Raw genomic sequence first — 21,487 nt, forward strand, 5'->3', positions numbered from 1 at the left:
TGTATTACAAACAGCGTGTTAAGTTGGGGTTAGTGCCACCTACACGAGTCAGGCGATTAGTGTCTGAATTCACTCTACTAAATCTGCCCAAACTTTCTCTACAGCGTTGTTGGTGAATTGCTTGTTCTATTGGTATTGAGCATCAACGAACTTTTACTGCTGCGCAGTTTCGTGACATTCGTACAGAGCTAAACCAAACTGAGGTATCTCCCCCTACAGGAGCTGTTAATCGCAGATCTCCGCTCAGGCTCCTTCATAATATGGGTAGTGATTGGCCTGTTGACCTGGTCGTAATGGGTTTGGAGCGAAAATAAGCACAGCAGTAGTATTTAACTTGCATTTTTCCTCACCAATTATATTATGTACACTATGTACAAGAATGGAGTATAAGTGTACCACACGGTGATAGAGGCAAAGACAGCAGCCTGAGAGAGAGAGAGAGAGAGAGAGAGAGAGAGAGAGAGAGAGAGAGAGAGAGAGAGAGAGAGAGAGAGAGAGAGAGAGAGAGAGAGAACCATGCTTCAACCAGCTAGAGGCGAGTCTGGCAAATGTTGACCACGAGTGACACCACATCGTCTCAGCACTTGGTAGGCTCGTCTATGATTGGTTAATGAACCCAGGTACTGATTTAACGATGGGGCTCCAAAAGATCGTTAAACCCTTAACACCCGGTTCGCTGGTTGGGAGGCAGCCTATGTGGGAGTGTGTACATATGCCAAATAAAGTGTAACATACTCTTTGCAGGCCGCATGGGCACAATAAGATAATATTGTATTAACATCCGTGGGCCCGTACTCTTTAACATCCTATCAGAAGACAACAGAAACACTGTAGGAACAGTGTACAAATACCTCTGCCTAGTGTCAGATCAACCAGGCTGTGATAGATATGTGGACCAGAAGACCACTAGCAGCAACAGCCTGGTTGACCAGACAAAATCTGGCCTCGGGCTAGGCTGTGGGAGTAGGAAAACTCTAGAAACCATCAAAGGTATATCAAAGGTTGAAAAAAAAGAGGTTCATACCCTGTCATCAGTGAATTTACTCTACCATAATTTGTTCTCGTCCTGACTTGCATGTATAATGATTGCAAAATGAGCATTAAAAATGGTACACATTTCTTTGTCACTAACAGTAAGCAGACCTGAGCCACACTCGAGTAGGCCTAGCTTTTGTCCATAATATACCTGAAAGAAATCCTTTAGGTTTATCTTTGATTCCTTCGCAACCCAGATTTCATATTCTTTTTTGGCTTTCCCTATTCCTTCATTGACCTCTCTCTAAAACTGAATATATTGGTTAGTAAGGTGACATTCTCCTCCATTGATTCACCTGTAAATGTCCTTTTTAAATTGACCATCTCTAGGGGTCTTTTATATTTGATTATATTTCTGTATTAGGAATACAGGAGGCCTTCTCTGGGATCGAGGCACGGGGACGTTGACAGCCAGAATTAACATTCAGGTATCCATCGCCACTGTCTATCTGGCCTCCCTCATCATAATCCCTCGTCAGGTTACCTTAGTCTACGCTACTCAGTAGGCAGCTCGAAAATTTGGGACCTTGACTTTATTGGCACTATTAAATAGCATTCTTGTATTTATTAATAGTCTTATTTTTTGGTGACTTTGTAATTGTCCTGAAGCCAGCCATCGTGCAGGAGCTGTGTTATGTAAGGTTAAGTAGATGAAGGAACTCCTCGCCATTCTCAAGTAACCAATCAGAAAATCCTAACTCCTTCTCAAGAGCAGTGAGAAGTTTAGACGCAAAGTATGTTATGGAGAAGAAGCTTAGACACAGGTGAGATTCTAGTCACTAAAAACAACGGATATAGCCCCACTCCATAAAGGTGGCAGCAAAGCAGTAGCTAAGAACTATAGACCAATAGCTTTAACGTCCCATATCATAAAAATCTTTGAAAGAGTTCTAAGAAGCAGGATTGCAGACCACTTGGACTCCCAAAAATTGCACAATCCAGGGCAACATGGTTTCAGAGCAGGTCGCTCCTGCCTCTCGCAACTACTGGACCACTATGATATGGTCTTAGTTGCACTGAAAAACAGAATGCAGATGTAGTATACACGTATTTTGCAAAAGCCTTTGACAAGTTAGATCATGGTGTAATAGCACACAAAATGCGTGCTAAAGAGATAACTGGCAAAGTAGGCAGATGGATCTTCAACTTTCTAAGCAATCAAACACAAAGAGTAGTGGTAAACAGAGTTAAATCGGTAGCTGCCATTGTGAAAAGCTCTGCCCCACAAGGCACAGTACTCGTCCCTATCCTGTTCCTCATTCTCATATCATAGACAGAAATGTAAACCATAGCACTGTATCATGCTTTGCAGACGATACTAGGATCTGCATGAGAGTGTCATCCATTGAGGACACGGCAAAGCTCCAAGAAGATATAAACCAAGTTTTCCAGTTGACAACAGAGAACAATATGATGTTCAATGAAGACAAATTCCAACTACTCCGTTATGGAAAACTGGAGGAAATAATAGCTAGGACTGAGTATACTACAAATTCTAATCACACAATAGAGCGGAAAAGTAATGTGAAGGATCTGGGTGTAGTAATGTCCGAAGACCTCACCTTCAAGGACCATAACAGTGTCACTATCACATCTGCGAGGAAACTGATAGGATGGATAATGGGAACATTCATGACAAGAGATGCTAAGCCAATGATGATCCTGTTTAAATCACTTGTTCTCTATAGGCTGGAATACTGCTGTGCATTAACATCCCCATTCAAGGCAGATGAAATTGCAGATCTTGAGAATGTACAGAGAACCTTTACTGCACGTATAAGTTCCATCAAACACCTTAGCTACTGGGAACGCCTGGAAGCACCTGACTTGTACTCACTGGAGCGCAGGCGAGAGAGATATATCATAATCTATACCTAGAAGATTCTGGAGGGACAGGTCCCTAATATGCACACAGAAATCACTCCATACGAAAGCAAAAGACTTGGCAGGCGGTGCAACATACTCTCAGTGGAAAGTAGGGGCGCCACTGGTACACTAAGAGAAAACGCAGTAAGTGTCCAGGGCCCAAGACTGTTCAGCAGTCTCCCACCAGCCATGAAGCGAATTACTAATAGACCCCTGGTTGTCTTCAAGAGGGAACTGGACAGGTACCTAAAGTCTGTGCCGGATCAGCCGGGGTGTGGTTCGTATGTTGGACTGAGTGCGGCCAACAGTAACAGCCTCGTTGATCAGGCCCTGATCCACTTGAAGGCCTGGTCATGGACCTGGCCACGGGGGCGTTGATTCCCGGAGTACCCTCCAAGTAGTTCTAGGCGTAGGACAGTGTGTTTCCCGTTAGTTCATAATCGCTCGTAAGTAGGAATAATGACTGTTTGAACTTTTAAAACATCATAAAAAAATTAACAGTTACAACAAAATACATAGAAGTGAAAAGATCTTTAAAAAAAAACGGCTAATCTACTCTTACAACATACGAGGGCATCTAAATCCCTCCATTATTTCGAGAAAAGAACACTACAGTGTTTAGGTAATTCCATGAGATACTTTAAACTGATTTATGATTGCTTTCTCCAAGCTCTTCTTTAGCTTCAATATAGGTAAGACACATATGCAACAGTTAGGTATCTTTATTTCGAAACGTTTCGCCTACACAGTAGGCTTCTTCAGTCGAGTACAGAAAAGTTGATAGAAGCAGAAGAGACTTGAAGACGATGTAATCAGTCCATCACCCTTAAAGTTTTGAGGTGGTCAGTCCCTCAGTCTGGAGAAGAGCATTGTTCTATAGTCTGAAACAATATGGAGTTGAAGTGACAGGATGGAGCCTTATATAGCGCCAGGAGGTGAGACGTAGGGCACTAGTAGAACGCAGATGTTGGGAGGTCAGGTCCCTCTCAAATCCAGTCGTTCTCACTAGTAGAGGTAGTCGAAGTTGATTTCAGGTCTGTACCAAGATACCCTTGTGTTGCAGTGTCTGACAGATTGAACATTAAAATGGTATAAAATACCGACAGATTGTTAGGTAAGACACATATGCAACAGTTAGGTATCTTTATTTCAAGTCTCTTCTGCTTCTATCAACTTTTCTGTACTCGACTGAAGAAGCCTACTGTGTAGGCGAAACGTTTCGAAATAAAGATACCTAACTGTTGCATATGTGTCTTACCTAACAATCTGTCGGTATTTTATACCATTTTAATGTTCAGCTTCAATATAGCTGTCATCAGAGTCAAAGCAGGTATTTCCTCTAGCTTGTTCTGACAAACTGTTTTAAAAATCAGTCCAAGACTATTTCTAAAAATTCGCTAGACTCTAGATTTCATGTTAAATTGCCCTAGTCAGTTTGACTAAAGTTAAAATCTCCCATTAATTAAAGATACAATTCATATCTAAGATGCCTTAGCAATTTCGTAACAGAAGTTTACCGTCGTCATTCATATCTAGATTTGGGAGTCCGTAGATCATACCCAAGATAGCCTTCTATGTTCTCTGACAAACTGCGGCCAGACTATGTGCCTGTTCCCTCCTCCTAAATTTATATTGTTTCTGATGTAACAATTTAATTTTTTCCTAACATACTTAGCAATTCATCCCGATTTTTTTGTTGATTTTTTTAGTGTGGAGTAATTCATATCCCTGTATACGGCATTCAGCAGCATATTCCTGTTTTTCAGATTGAACCAGATTGCAATATCTGTTTCCTCCACTTAGTTTTAGTTTGTCTAGTCAGTTTGTTGCGCTTCGACCGAGTATAGTAGATACTCGGCAAGATTTTTGCCTTGATGCCTTTCTGTGTTTGTAGACAAGTTTCCTTGTTTTAACCAACGTCTGTTTTGTGAGCTATTCTGTTTACCGAATATTTTTCCTAGCATATCTTGGTAATTTTCTCATTCTCCGACCCTAGTACTGTAGGTTCTGTAACCCGTTGTTTCCCACACACGTATCCATACCTCTGCCCTCTTGTACTTTATGATCTTCCAGTTTAGCCACGGCTTCTTCGACTGAAGAAGCTGTGGTTAAAAAAGCTTCACTCCTTCCATGTAGCATTTATTGACGTTACGTTATAATTAGTTAATTTTTGGTAATAGATGATAGTCTACCCTGACCTAAATAACATAAATCAAGAAATTTGCCGAAAACAATATGTAAAAAGTCAACTCAGGATTTAGGACAGGTTAACTCGGGCATGGTGTTTCCCTTCCTACACCTGTCACTTCGCAGCGTTAGTTGGGTGAGCTACCTCAGCGACTGGTTTATTGTGCACCCCATGCTCACTGTGAACAGTAGCGCAAAAAAAAAAAAAAAGATTACAGAGGCCACCGTAGATCTTTACTAGATCCCACTGGGTATAATTACATCACAAAAAATATACTGTTTCTTCTTTTAGTTAATGTGTACAGTGCAATGCAGAAATATAATCTCTAAAATATTTAAGCATCCTATTGTCACAAAAACATGTCATTATTGGATTTCAACCTCTTCAATCACAATTCATTCATCTAGTCGAAGGCAAATGTGGATAGTCTCGAGATTTCAGATATCTTACCATTAACAATGAAGTATTTTGCCTTATCCTGTAGGGTTTACATGGCGGTGTCTCTGAAAGGTTGGATGTTTGGACACTCAAGCTGTAGTGCTCCAGTATATGGTCCTTTCTCTACGTACTATACAACCCGTACTGTCCGAGATACTTGTAGTCTAACCTTAAGTATAAGAGTAACTTCTTGCAATCTACTGACCATGTTACTCGATGTACGTTTCCCGGTTCCCTCTCTGACAGTCTGTCTCGATACACTCATCTACTCACCTGAGCATTTTGACATAATCATATTCACACCGGTTCTCGCCTCGTAATCCATTCATCTTCGATTCTGTTATCAACCTCGTGGTGAACCTTTGAATCTTATTCAATTTTCTTCACATGCTTGATCAGTTGAGGGCTCCATGCTGGCGCCAGGTACTTGGTTAGTTTGGATTTGGTAAGGCCCTGCATAGTTATGGGTCTGTAGGCCTGCTGTAGTGTTTTTTCTTATGTTCTTATAAGTATAACCCAAGTTGTGTAGTTACTAAACTGTTCTGTGGCTCCTGAGAATAGTAGTCCAGGTGTAGCAAGTAGATACGAGTAAGATAATGGTGTAAACAACGATGTTCACTTGTGTAGCAAGTGTAGACAACGATGTTCACGTACGTTTCAAGTAGCGTAGACAGGTGTGTTCACGAGTAAGGAGTGTAGACACTTGTGTACACGATTAAAGCACGTACTGTAAACAACGTCCTTAGGCAAATAGATAAATTAAAACCTAACAAATCCCCAGGCCCTGATGAACTGTATGCAAGGGTTCTAAAGGAATGTAAAGAGGAGCTTAGCACACCTTTGGCTAATCTTTTCAACATATCATTACAAACTGGCATGGTGCCAGATAAGTGGAAAATGGCAAATGTGATACCTATTTTCAAAACAGGTGACAGGTCCTTAGCTTCGAACTATAGACCAATAAGCCTAACCTCCATAGTGGGAAAATTTATGGAATCAATAATTGCCGAGGCAGTTCGTAGCCATCTTGAAAAGCATAAATTAATCAACGAATCTCAGCATGGTTTTACAAAGGGGCGTTCCTGCCTTACGAATTTATTAACTTTTTTCACTAAGGTATTTGAGGAGGTAGATCGTGGTAATGAATATGATATTGTGTATATGGACTTCAGTAAGGCTTTTGACAGGGTCCCACATCAGAGACTATTGAGGAAAATTAAAGCACATGGAATAGGAGGAGAAATTTTTTCCTGGATAGAGGCATGGTTGACAAATAGGCAGCAGAGAGTTTGCATAAATGGGGAGAAATCAGAGTGGGGAAGCGTCACGAGCGGTGTTCCACAGGGGTCAGTGTTGGGCCCCCTGCTGTTCACAATCTACATAAACGACATAGATGAGGGCATAAAGAGCGACATCGGCAAGTTTGCCGATGACACCAAAATAGGCCGTCGAATTCATTCTGACGAGGACATTCGAGCACTCCAGGAAGATTTGAATAGACTGATGCAGTGGTCGGAGAAGTGGCAGATGCAGTTTAATATAGACAAATGCAAAGTTCTAAATGTTGGACAGGACAATAACCATGCCACATATAAACTAAATAATGTAGATATTAATATTACGGATTGCGAAAAAGATTTAGGAGTTCTGGTTAGCAGTAATCTGAAACCAAGACAACAGTGCATAAGTGTTCGCAATAAAGCTAATAGAATCCTTGGCTTCATATCAAGAAGCATAAATAATAGGAGTCCTCAGGTTGTTCTTCAACTCTATACATCCTTGGTTAGGCCTCATTTAGATTATGCTGCACAGTTTTGGTCACCGTATTACAGAATGGATATAAATTCTCTGGAAAATGTACAAAGGAGGATGACAAAGATGATCCCATGTATCAGAAACCTTCCCTATGAGGATAGACTAAGGGCCCTGAAACTGCACTCTCTAGAAAGACGTAGAATTAGGGGGGATATGATTGAGGTGTATAAATGGAAGACAGGAATAAATAAAGGGGATGTAAATAGTGTGCTGAAAATATCTAGCCTAGATAGGACTCGCAGCAATGGTTTTAAGTTGGAAAAATTCAGATTCAGGAAGGATATAGGAAAGTACTGGTTTGGTAATAGAGTTGTGGATGAGTGGAACAAACTCCCAAGTACCGTTATAGAGGCCAGAACGTTGTGTAGCTTTAAAAATAGGTTGGATAAATACATGAGTAGATGTGGGTGGGTGTGAGTTAGACCTGATAGCTTGTGCTAACAGGTCGGTTGCCGTGTTCCTCCCTTAAGTCAATGTGACCTGACCTGACTAGGTTGGGTGCATTGGCTTAAGCCGGTAGGAGACTTGGACCTGCCTCGCATGGGCCAGTAGGCCTTCTGCAGTGTTCCTTCGTTCTTATGTTCTTATGTGTGTAGCAGGTAGTGTAGACAACGACTTTGTCAGTGGTCCAAGTCGGACCGAAACGTCGTCGTAAGCTGCTCTCTTTTATGTGCGGGTTATATGTGTAACGATGTCAATGGTCCAAGTCGGACCGAAACGTCGTCGTAAGCTTCTCTCTTTTATGTGCGGGTTATTTGTGTAACGATGTCACGTTTGTAGCAAGTGGTGTAGACAACAATGTTCATATATGTAACAAGTAGTGTCGACAACCATGCTGTCTCCAGAACTACACATACTAACCACACTGACATTAGAGCATTTACTGTTCTACCGTTCACAGGAAGGGAAGAGTGGACAGTAAACTAGACCCTTCGGCGATAAAATCTAATTGCCGTGCATCAGGAAGTGTTTATAATTCCTCTCACTTTACTCTTGGATGGTAGTGATGATAAAGGAATCAAGTGGGTAGTGGTGGTATCAGTAATCTCTGGGAGGCTGGTGAGATCACGTCTCACCCGCTAATACTCACATTAACACCTCCAGCTTTTAAGTTACATGTTTACTGATCCATCACTCACACTCTCAACCTCCACTGCCGCCGCCTCCATTACCTCTTCTTAAATGCCTGACACATCATTCAGACACACACTCCACTACCACGTCCATTACTCCCTTTTGTAATCCCGAACACATCATTCACACAATATCACTGCCTTCTGTTATAATGCCGTTCTTAATATCAGTGCCTTTTTATCTGTAACTCAGATCGAATCCACTTGTTCGGTTGTAAGCAGGTGTCGTAATGCCTTTCAATTTGGCCACCCCTGTCTTTAATAAGGCCTTGGTTCGAGAGCCTTAATAAGGCATTGGTTCAAGCGCCTGCGGAAAGAGTAAGTCAGTTCACCACCACTGACTTACAGATGTAAGTCCAAGGCGAAATATGGGAATTCCTATGCCATGGGAGTTACTTCTGTGTTCGCCATAGTAGTTTCTGCAGTGGAATAAAAAGTGAGCGTTGAACTTATGTCCGAGTTCCTAGGATTATAACTTTGCACTTCTTAGTTATAGTGAAGATCTGAAGAGATGACCTTCTTACTCGATAGTTGAGCATATATTAAGTGTTCTTTCAGTGTTCATGGGAAACCCTGTACACATTTACGAGTAGCCATTAACTAATACTTTGATCTCACAGTCGGTTGGTGGGTTAATTGGATTTAAGGCCTATTAACTAAACGAGGACCATTGAGGTTGTATGTAACCTGTTCATCGCCAGTCAAGAATTTTTAATCCCTAGAACGGATTAAAGTAAACTGTCAGCATAAATACAGTGAGAGACCTCTCAGCGTGTGTGTGGGGGTGTGCATTTCGTACCATTTCACTAAGCTTCCTATTAGGAATAGACACTGGGTGATGTTCCGGTTCGTCCTGGATCATTATTAAGTCGGCTTAACAATGTGACTTGGTAAATTGTCTAGGACTGACAAATAAACGTCTTGGTTTTCATTTAAATTTGTAACTCGGTGAGGATATAGTGCTTGAGGTGGGGGTGGAGAGAAGAGAGAGGGAGCTAAAGCTCCCGCTTCACACACGGAGGGCCCGGGTTCGATTCCCGGCGGGTGGAAATTCCGACACGTTTCCTTACACCTATTGTCCTGTTCACCTAGCAGCAAATAGGTACCTGGGTGTTAGTCGACTGGTGTGGGTCGCATCCTGGGGGACAAGATTAAGGACCCCAATGGAAATAAGTTAGACAGTCCTCGATGACGAACTGACTTTCTTGGGTTATCCTGGGTGGCTAACCCTCCGGGGTTAAAAATCCGAACGAAATCTTATCTTATCTTATCAGACGAGAGGGAGATAATTACACAGCGATTAGTGTGCTCCTAAATGAATAAAGTGGAAAATAGAGATAACTTTCAGACAGCTCTGCTTCTATGATCCCCTGGAATACTCCACACTACCTGTGGAAAATTGCATTTATCTGAATGTATCATTATATACATAACAGTAAATGAACATAGATAATTATTATTTATCAGTTAGACAAGTAGGAATTTGGGACACCTAGGTCGCAAAAAATGTCCCCCTTCGATACCTACCACTGTCATATCCACAAGTTGCTCAGGACCTATTAATTATAAATGAAATATATATACACCAGGAATGCTGGTAAATATATAAATTTTGTGGACTATATTAAATTAAAAAATGATTATATATAAACACATTTACATAACAGGAGAATATCTTAATATCACTCACCATTTTGACTGGAGATTAATATGTATCATACTCAGAAAACCTCACTGTCTATCTATGAAAATAACACTGGCCAGGTTACTACATAAGACTTATCTGAGGTTCCTGGAGCTGTCTTGTCCAGTCGCCTGATATCTCAAGTTATGCAGGAATGCACATCCAACAATTTCGCCTCCTGTTTGAGAGGTGTCAGCCCAATTTTAACCTCTAGAGCACGAAAAATTCTTCCCATTATTCACAACGTGTTATTCAATTCAAACAAAATGGCGACTGACTCCCCCAGCTGCAGGTTTCCCATTTTCAATAACATACTTCTTTTAAAAATACAATATAGGGCATCTATTTACCTATAAATTACTGTATTTCTGGAAAATATATACAGTATTTTCCACACTACCCACCTAAGTACACCTCCCTTCCCTGATGCGACAGCGCTGTATGACCCTTGTAGGTTTAGCGCTTAATTATAATAATACAGTGGACCCCCGCATAACGATCACCTCCGAATGCGACCAATTATGTAAGTGTATTTATGTAAGTGCGTTTGTACGTGTATGTTTGGGGGTCTGAAATGGACTAATCTACTTCACAATATTCCTTATGGGAACAAATTCGGTCAGTACTGGCACCTGAACATACTTCTGGAGTGAAAAAATATCGTTAACCGGGGGTCCACTCTCCTCCCTAATAAGACAAGACAGGGAACAATGAAAAATAAGAGGATCAGTGTAATACACAAATAAGGATACTTCAAATACAGGATGAAAATTTAGGGAGAATACGAGAAGCACCCACATAGTCATCGCGGGGGGACAGCTTATTTAAGTTAAAATGAACAGTTTTCTGTAAAGGATTTCCCATAGCATTGAGAAAAAAAAACAGAGTTGTGGCAGTACTAATGATTAAAAATGAGTGGGATTTAGTGGCACTGGAGAATCTAAATGCAGGGGAATTCAAAGGCAACAAAGACAGGCATGACGGTAGGGAAGGGTGATCGAATTAATTGTAGCAATGATGTACAAACAACTAGAGGCAGAGAATGTGGCCTTGGTTTTACTGGTCTCCAACTGGACCTCTGACAATGGTTTTAATCTTTACACTGGACGTGTAACTGTGATTTTACTTGTTGTCTATTGGAATTATCCCCTCAAGGGAGGTTCCTTGATGCTGGTGAGGGGCTGTTGATCTAGGGAATTGGATCTATGCTCCGGTTCCCTGAATTGAGCCTGAATACCTTCCATCCCCCCACATGCGCTGTATAATCCTACTGGTTTAGCGCTCGCCCATGATTATATTTTATTTATTTATTATCACACCGGCCGATTCCCACCAAGGCAGGGTGGCCCGAAAAAGAAAAACTTTCACCATCATTCACTCCATCACTGTCTTGCCAGAAGGGTGCTTTACACTACAGTTTTTAAACTGCAACATTAACACCCCTCCTTCAGAGTGCAGGCACTGTACTTCCCATCTCCAGGACTCAAGTCCGGCCTGCCGGTTTCCCTGAATCCCTTCATAAATGTTACTTTGCTCACACTCCAACAGCACGTCAAGTATTAAAAACCATTTGTCTCCATTCACTCCTATCAAACACGCTCACGCATGCCTGCTGGAAGTCCAAGCCCCTCGCACACAAAACCTCCTTTACCCCCTCCCTCCAACCCTTCCTAGGCCGACCCCTACCCCGCCTTCCTTCCACTACAGACTGATACACTCTTGAAGTCATTCTGTTTCGCTCCATTCTCTCTACATGTCCGAACCACCTCAACAACCCTTCCTCAGCCCTCTGGACAACAGTTTTGGTAATCCCGCACCTCCTCCTAACTTCCAAACTACGAATTCTCTGCATTATATTCACACCACACATTGCCCTCAGACATGACATCTCCACTGCCTCCAGCCTTCTCCTCGCTGCAACATTCATCACCCACGCTTCACACCCATATAAGAGCGTTGGTAAAACTATACTCTCATACATTCCCCTCTTTGCCTCCAAGGACAAAGTTCTTTGTCTCCACAGACTCCTAAGTGCACCACTCACTCTTTTTCCCTCATCAATTCTATGATTCACCTCATCTTTCATAGACCCATCCGCTGACACGTCCACTCCCAAATATCTGAATACGTTCACCTCCTCCATACTCTCTCCCTCCAATCTGATATTCAATCTTTCATCACCTAATCTTTTTGTTATCCTCATAACCTTACTCTTTCCTGTATTCACCTTTAATTTTCTTCTTTTGCACACCCTACCAAATTCATCCACCAATCTCTGCAACTTCTCTTCAGAATCTCCCAAGAGCACAGTGTCATCAGCAAAGAGCAGCTGTGACAACTCCCACTTTGTGTGTGATTCTTTATCTTTTAACTCCACGCCTCTTGCCAAGACCCTCGCATTTACTTCTCTTACAACCCCATCTATAAATATATTAAACAACCACGGTGACATCACACATCCTTGTCTAAGGCCTACTTTTACTGGGAAAAAATTTCCCTCTTTCCTACATACTCTAACTTGAGCCTCACTATCCTCGTAAAAACTCTTCACTGCTTTCAGTAACCTACCTCCTACACCATACACTTGCAACATCTGCCACATTGCCCCCCTATCCACCCTGTCATACGCCTTTTCCAAATCCATAAATGCCACAAAGACCTCTTTAGCCTTATCTAAATACTGTTCACTTATATGTTTCACTGTAAACACCTGGTCCACACACCCCCTACCTTTCCTAAAGCCTCCTTGTTCATCTGCTATCCTATTCTCCGTCTTACTCTTAATTCTTTCAATTATAACTCTACCATACACTTTACCAGGTACACTCAACAGACTTATCCCCCTATAATTTTTGCACTCTCTTTTATCCCCTTTGCCTTTATACAAAGGAACTATGCATGCTCTCTGCCAATCCCTAGGTACCTTACCCTCTTCCATACATTTATTAAATAATTGCACCAACCACTCCAAAACTATATCCCCTCCTGCTTTTAACATTTCTATCTTTATCCCATCAATCCCGGCTGCCTTACCCCCTTTCATTTTACCTACTGCCTCACGAACTTCCCCCACACTCACAACTGGCTCTTCCTCACTCCTACAAGATGTTATTCCTCCTTGCCCTATACACGAAATCACAGCTTCCCTATCTTCATCAACATTTAACAATTCCTCAAAATATTCCTTCCATCTTCCCAATACCTCTAACTCTCCATTTAATAACTCTCCTCTCCTATTTTTAACTGACAAATCCATTTGTTCTCTAGGCTTTCTTAACTTGTTAATCTCACTCCAAAACTTTTTCTTATTTTCAACAAAATTTGTTGATAACATCTCACCCACTCTCTCATTTGCTCTCTTTTTACATTGCTTCACCACTCTCTTAACTTCTCTCTTTTTCTCCATATACTCTTCCCTCCTTGCATCACTTCTACTTTGTAAAAACTTCTCATATGCTAACTTTTTCTCCCTTACTACTCTCTTTACATCATCATTCCACCAATCGCTCCTCTTCCCTCCTGCACCCACTTTCCTGTAACCACAAACTTCTGCTGAACACTCTAACACTACATTTTTAAACCTACCCCATACCTCTTCGACCCCATTGCCTATGCTCTCATTAGCCCATCTATCCTCCAATAGCTGTTTATATCTTACCCTAACTGCCTCCTCTTTTAGTTTATAAACCTTCACCTCTCTCTTCCCTGATGCTTCTATTCTCCTTGTATCCCATCTACCTTTTACTCTCAGTGTAGCTACAACTAGAAAGTGATCTGATATATCTGTGGCCCCTCTATAAACATGTACATCCTGAAGTCTACTCAACAGTCTTTTATCTACCAATACATAATCCAACAAACTACTGTCATTTCGCCCTACATCATATCGTGTATACTTATTTATCCTCTTTTTCTTAAAATATGTATTACCTATAACTAAACCCCTTTCTATACAAAGTTCAATCAAAGGGCTCCCATTATCATTTACACCTGGCACCCCAAACTTACCTACCACACCCTCTCTAAAAGTTTCTCCTACTTTAGCATTCAAGTCCCCTACCACAATTACTCTCTCACTTGGTTCAAAGGCTCCTATACATTCACTTAACATCTCCCAAAATCTCTCTCTCTCCTCTGCATTCCTCTCTTCTCCAGGTGCATACACGCTTATTATGACCCACTTCTCGCATCCAACCTTTACTTTAATCCACATAATTCTTGAATTTACACATTCATATTCTCTTTTCTCCTTCCATAACTGATCATTTAACATTACTGCTACTCCTTCCTTTGCTCTAACTCTCTCAGATACTCCAGATTTAATCCCATTTATTTCCCCCCACTGAAACTCTCCTACCCCCTTCAGCTTTGTTTCGCTTAGGGCCAGGACATCCAACTTCTTTTCATTCATAACATCAGCAATCATCTGTTTCTTGTCATCCGCACTACATCCACGCACATTTAAGCAACCCAGTTTTATAAAGTTTTTCTTCTTCTCTTTTATAATTATAATAATATACTGGAATTATGGCTATGGATTTACTTGGCTCTCACTGGACCAGTGGCCATAGATTTACTTGGCTCTCACTGGACCAGTGGCCATAGATTTACTTGGCTCTCACTGGACCTGTCGACATGGATTTACTTGACTCCCACTAGATCTGTGGCCGTGGTTTTTCTGGTCTTTCCCAGGACTTGGTGCCGTAGTTTACTTAAATGGTTCAGTTGTTGACAGCCCTTGGAGGTACTATGGGAGGAAATCTGTGTCAGAAACTGGAGGGTTAATTTTTGTGTGTATGTCAAGAAAACGTATGCAAATTTAATGCATAAATTGTAACTACTGTAGTTCATTCAAACCCCTGCATATTTAAAAATGTAAAGTTAAGGGTTAGGGATAAAATCACATAAGGTTTTAGGAAAAACATAAATGCTCTTAACTATTTGTTTTTAGGGAGAAGAGGTGATGTGATGTTTCTCCAGTACCATTCTGATTCTGCTATTAAGAAGTGCTGATCTAATATTGACTGGAACTTTTTATGAGACATGCTCTGAAGGTTAATCTTATTGATCTGAAACTGTGTATGCCATTATATATCTGATTAGTTACTTTTTGCTGGGGACAAAAATTTTATTGCACCCATGCATTGTCATTAGTGTATTTTGCACTGTCTTCTGAGCTTCTGGCCCTTTGAAAAACAGGAGTCCATGGATATACCTTACCTTTGTCTTTGACGAGTTCCAAGTCTCTTTCTACTCCTGGAGTCTGGCCTTGGGCCAGGTTCGTCTGGTGGTTGCCTGGTCAATCAGACTGTTGCTACTGGTGGCCCACTGCCCCTCATATCCATCACAGCTTGGTTGATCTGGCACCTGGTGAAGATACTTGTCCATTTTCCTCTTGAAGACTTTTACACTTGTCCCAGCAGTGTTGAAGATATCTTTTGGTAAGATGTTAAATAGTCTGGGGCCATGGATGTTGATACAGTGTTCCCTTATTGTGCCCACTGCACCTTTGCTTTTCACTGAATTCATTTTGCACTTCTTCCCATATCTCTCACTCCAGTATGTAATGACAGTGTGCAGATTTGGGACAGGCCCCTCCAGTACTTTCCAGGTATATATTATCATGTATCTCTCTCTCCTCGGCTCTATTGAGTACATATTTAAGGCATTTCCAGTAATTTAAATGCTTTATTGACTCTTTACAGGCTGTAAATTATCTCTGTATTTGCTCAAGCTCTGATATTTTTCCTGCCCTGAATGGGGCCATTAACACATCCATGGCTCAAGACTCTACAATACTACCTTAGATATCAGAAATATTACTGGAACAAATAGACATTTTCAACAAAAAACTGGACAGCATCCTGTTACAAATGCCAGATCAGCTATCCTTCCAGCCTGGCATAGTCCCAGTCAAGGCTGGGAGAGGTAGCCCTTGATACCAGTCACAGGAACTGTGTTAGTACCACACTGCATCCCCATTTTAATTAGTTTAGACATGCAGTTTCATTTGGGTATGGGTTGATGTTAGTGATAGTCAGGATCCATATCTGAAGAATATAGATTAATCAGTAGCAACATCTTTCAGGTTGGCCGAGAGACTATCAACAGCAGCGATGACCCCATCCTGAAGCAAGACATGCCTGCTGCCCTTCATCGTGTTGAGAGTGCTGCTAAGTTGTTAGAAGAAGCTTCATCATTACTGAAGGCTGACCCATACTCACAACCTGCCAGGTGAACACATTATCATCAAACTTTATCACATTTGACAAATTTTATGTTGGGTGTGATTTACTCTATAGAATTTAATTTGTTAGTTTGTTTGCCTGGTAACACTATCAGAATGCACAGTCAGTATACAGTACTGTATATAATCATAGTAAAATGTCATAAATGATGCAGTGCAGTACTCATAAAGTTAACTTCTTATACGTTTGTGATATTAGAGATACGTACATAGCAGTGTTAATTAAGGCATGGTGATGCTCCTTTTATTGTATCTATTTTTGGATAATGTAGTACTACAAGTTCCTTTTGACAGTAAAGTTAAATATAGACCATGTTTGATTCTGAGAGTACAATAATAGCCCCGTTACTTGTTGTGCCTGTTGAATGTACCATAAACCATGATTTATTTTTAACTAATGAAATTAAGTTTATTTTAAGCAGGAGAGTAAAACATATGAATAAGAAGTGGAACTTAGTAAACAAGGAATATTTGTCAGAAACATAATTTTACAATATTAAGACATGAATCTCAGTGGCTTGCATCAAATCAGCCTGATTTGATTTCATAATGTATGCAGAAAGAAGCTAATTGAAGGAGCCCGGGGCATCTTACAAGGAACTTCTGCTTTGTTGTTATGCTTTGATGAATCAGAAGTTCGCAAAATTATCCGGGAATGCAAGAAAGTTTTGGACTACCTAGCAGTAGCAGAGGTTATTGAAACTATGGAAGACTTGGTTCAGTTTGTTAAAGATCTCTCACCGTGTCTCACAAGAGTAAGTCCATTGATATTTTGCATTTAAGAAAATGTTTACTTCAGTATTTATCAATAATATATTGTATATCTCAAAAATTATATTTTTCAGCTTATAATTTAATCTTATTTTTAATCTAAACTAAACTGAAATCCTTGTTGTCTGGATAGTAATATATAAAATTGTTGTTTCTAATAATCACTGGATGTAGTCTCCAGTTAACAGAATTACACATATACACACGAGTTGCATTCTGCTTTTTGAATAGTGCAAGTAGATGATACTAACCTGTGGATTTTTGTGGGGCAATGAAAAATGATGTGAGGCATTGTACCACAATTATAGCAATAGAAAAGCCATCCTGGGGCCATAAGTGATTAAAAACAGAATAGGAAATGTTAAAAGAAAGGCCACCTTAGTAAAAACCCATTCAAACAATTGCAACTGCAACACACCTAGCACTGTAGAGGTAAAACAGGAGTTCATATTTTCACCTAACTGTAAATGGCCAGTGGAATACTACTTTTGTCTCTTGGGAGTGGCTAACACAAGCAGTATATGATATATCATTCAGCAGGAGGGCTTTGAGACTTCATAAGAGGAAGAATTCTAATGTTTCAGGTCTGGAGCAGTGGTCTCATTTCATGTAGGTGCTGGGATAGGGGTTGGTGTGAAATCAAATGTCACAGCTACTGACATTGTGACCACAGCCTTGGAGGAAAGATTGTGGGAAAAATAAATTGAATGAAAGAATACATGAGACAGTAAAGTTAGAAATGGAAAAATCTATCAGACAACTATAGAACTTTTTGGAAATAAAACAATAGATTTGAGAGACAACAGAAATAAAGATCAATATATAGTGATTAGTGAGAAACTGGACAAAGACAGATTCAAGTGAGAGACTAAATGGGAGAACCAACTATGAATGGAGAGGCTTAAGAGGGGCTTAGATTGTGAGATGCCAGGACCCCAATGTTCCTGGTGGACAAAACATCTCAACAAAATGCCATACAATGCATATTGTGTCTTATAGAACTGGGATTAGAACAGACAAAGTTAGCCAGGTGCTGTAGTCTAGGTAAGCACAGAAACAGCAGGAAAGGCAAACAGAGTGAGATGACGTACCACATGCTAAGTTGGCACCATCAGCATCTGAACTTTGATAAAAACAGCCTTAAAATATTATCATAAATAAAAATACGTATAATCAAATACTTGTAAATCTTAAATATTTTTCCCAGTATATTTGTTTCTCATTAATGTAGTTAGTTACAACTATTATTAACAAAGTTCAAATATTGATGTCATCATTTTGGCTTACAATTTCAAATTTTACACTTCACTATCATGAATATAATAATGTAGGAGCATTCATTGCTTTTTCTATAAAATGTTTTATAATTGCTTTACTATACTGTATTGGAGAGGTAAATGGAGAAGTTCTGAGGCCATACTAGGACGAGCAAAATTATATAAAAATGCCTGTATCTCAACAGTTAGAAAAGAAAAATGTATACTGTATTTTCAGCATACTGTGTATGCTGCAGTGCATTAGCTGTGATTATACATTCCTGTTCCTTTTGTGGTGGTATGTCTGTTTTGGATGGAATTCAACAGAGAGTGTTAAGTATGTATGGTACCAAAACTCTCCCCTCCGTTACTTTCCTGTCCTTTAGTACCATATTTATTTTAGGTTTGCCGCAGATGAAATTTGTGTCAGTCCACCCTTGGCCCCAAATAGTTCATAATATCTTGGTCTGAAAAATGGCAGATGAAGTTCAATATCGATAAGTGTAAGGTACTAGCCCTTGGTAATGAAAATAACCCTCGAAGCTATAATCTAGGTGAAGTAGAGCTTGATCATACAGAATGTGAAAAGGACGTGGGAGTTGTGGTGAGCAGAAATCTAAAGCCAAGACAGCAGTGCCTTAGTGTGTGCAACAAGGCCAACAGATTACTTGGATTTATCTCAAGAAGTATAAGTAACAGAAGTCCAAAAGTTATTTTACAGCTCTATACATCACTAGTGAGGCCTCATTTAGATTATGCTGTTCAGTTTTGGTCCCCTTACTACAGGATGGATATAGACTCATTAGAGAACATACAGAGAAGAATGACTAAAATGATTTACTGTGTAAGGAACCTCCCGTATGAAGATAGACTTAAAGCCGTAAATCTCCACTCTCTGGAGAGGCGTAGAATGAGGGGAGATATCATTGAAGTGTATAAGTGGATGACGGGCATAAACAAGGGAGATATTAATAAAGTACTGAGGGTGTCGAACCAGGTAAGAACCAGAAATAATGGATTTAAGTTGGATAAATTTAGATTTAAAAAGGACATAGGTAAATACTGGTTTTCTAACAGAGTTGTAGATGCGTGGAACAGTCTTCCCAGTGGGGTGATAGAAGCTAGGACCTTGGGTAGCTTTAAGAAGAGATTGGACAAATATATGAGTGGGAGGGGCTGGGTTTGATTGGTGTCATTGGGTACGGGAGTTATTTCTTGGGTAGCTTCAGGTAGAGGTCGTTTTGATAAGGACCTGCCTCGCATGGGCCAGTAGGCCTTCTGCAGTGTTCCTCAATTCTTATGTTCTTATAATGAGGCTTAATGGTACAGTACTATGTTGATTTTCCCCTATAGATTTTTCATTGATGTACAGTACAGGCGGGCCCCGCTTTAGAGTGCTTCGCTTTACAGCGTTTCGCCAATGCAGCAATTTTCAGTTATACCCATTCTTCATTTATTCATCCATTTATTCAGACTGAGTGTCCGTGGCTTGATCCAGGGCACGGGTGCAAACACTGGGCATGTTTCCTTACACCTGCTGTCCCTGTTCACCTAGCAGCAAGTAGGTGCCTGGGAGTTAGCAGGCTGGTGTGGGTTGCATCCTGGGGGGTGGTAGTATTCCTTAGATAGGGCTGGGCTTTGAAATGAGCTGAGGTAGGATAACAGCTTTTAGCCTGTAAAATTGTGTAAAAAAAGGATGAAAATATTTTAAGGTAAATAATGTGTGGAGACTGTATATGCATTGTTTAGGCCTAGCTCTATTCATTTAATATATGATAGTGTAAACATGCTACCAGGCTTTTATGTGCATTTGAAAGTGAAAAAAGGCTATGCTTCACTTTACAGCAGTAGCCCAGAACCTAACCTGCTGTATAAACAGGGCCCTCCTGTATATCAAAGGTCTCTTGTTCCATAACATCTTATGCTCTGAATGGTTCAGATTAATGTTGTTACACCGTAGTGGATATTGAATAAATATAAGGCAGTAGGATCAAATGAGTTTCACCTTCAACTTTAAAAGAAAGTGCAGAGCCACATCAGTTATTTATTTATTCTGTAATTTTTTTAAGATTTTGTTGCTTAGAGGTAAGCTAGTGGACAATCAAAAAATTTTACATATAAGGTTCAGTACTTGCCTTAATGATGTTTCATACCTTTTATAAGTAATCTGCCAAAAGGAATTAACCATTGTTTATAAATACTTGTGAAAGAAGTAGAAATTTTATGAAGCATTAAGTATTACTGTAAATTCTTAAAAAAAAAATAAAAAAGATGGATGAAGGGCACAAAAGGAGCAGCACCAAGGGTAGCCCCCCCTCAAAAAAATCCCTCAGCTCCCCTGAGTCCCAACATAAAAACAGTATTAATAATAACTCTGCTTCCAAACAAGTCACCTAGCCTCCCATCCAGATAAGGACCCCTAGTATAGAAATTCTGGTGCCACCCCTGGATACAAACGAGAAGCTAGTACAGTGGACCCCCGGTTTGCGATATTAATCCGTTCCTGAGAGCTCATCGTAAACCAAAATTATCGGAAAGCGAATCAATTTTCCCCATAAGAAATAATGGAAATCAAATTAATCCGTGCAAGACACCCAAAAGTATGAAAAAAAAACTTTTACCACATTAAATATTAAGTTTAATGCAATAGAATAATTACAATAACAATAGAATAATAACAATAGAATAATTGACACTTACCTTTAATGAAGATCTGGTGATGATTGATGGGATGGGAGGAGGGGAGTGTGTTGAACCTATTGTTTAGAAGGGGAATCCCCCCCCCATTAGGACTTGAGGTAGCTTTTCCTCCTGAGTAATGTAGGTCCTGCTTGGCAATTTCTTCCAAAACAGGCCTGTTTTGTCACAATTGAACACTTGTTCAGGTTTCAATCCTTCAGCCTCTATGTACTCCTTGAATTCATGCACATATTTTTCAGCTGCTTTGTGGTCTGAACTGGCAGCCTCACCATGCCTAATCACACTATGTATGCCACTACGATTCTTAAATCTTTCAAACCAACCTTTGCTGGCCTTAAATTCACTCACATCACC

The 21,487-nt window shown here is 40.3% G+C and overlaps 1 protein-coding gene across 1 annotated transcript in view; it reads left to right on the forward strand.

The window, feature by feature from the left end:
• The window catches only part of LOC128698753 (vinculin-like), a 194,596-nt gene extending 174,248 nt beyond the window's left edge, over positions 1 to 20,348 (forward strand). The window contains exons 3-7 of the mRNA XM_070085025.1: positions 16,248 to 16,393; positions 16,966 to 17,161; positions 18,915 to 19,037; positions 19,907 to 19,994; positions 20,230 to 20,348. Coding sequence (XP_069941126.1) covers positions 16,248 to 16,393; positions 16,966 to 17,161; positions 18,915 to 19,037; positions 19,907 to 19,994; positions 20,230 to 20,348 — 672 coding nt within the window. The remainder of the gene's footprint in view (positions 1 to 16,247; positions 16,394 to 16,965; positions 17,162 to 18,914; positions 19,038 to 19,906; positions 19,995 to 20,229) is intronic.
• The last annotated feature ends 1,139 nt before the right edge of the window (positions 20,349 to 21,487 follow it).

The sequence above is a fragment of the Cherax quadricarinatus genome, chromosome 14 (assembly GCF_038502225.1).
Source record: "Cherax quadricarinatus isolate ZL_2023a chromosome 14, ASM3850222v1, whole genome shotgun sequence".
Lineage (NCBI taxonomy): Eukaryota > Metazoa > Arthropoda > Malacostraca > Decapoda > Parastacidae > Cherax > Cherax quadricarinatus.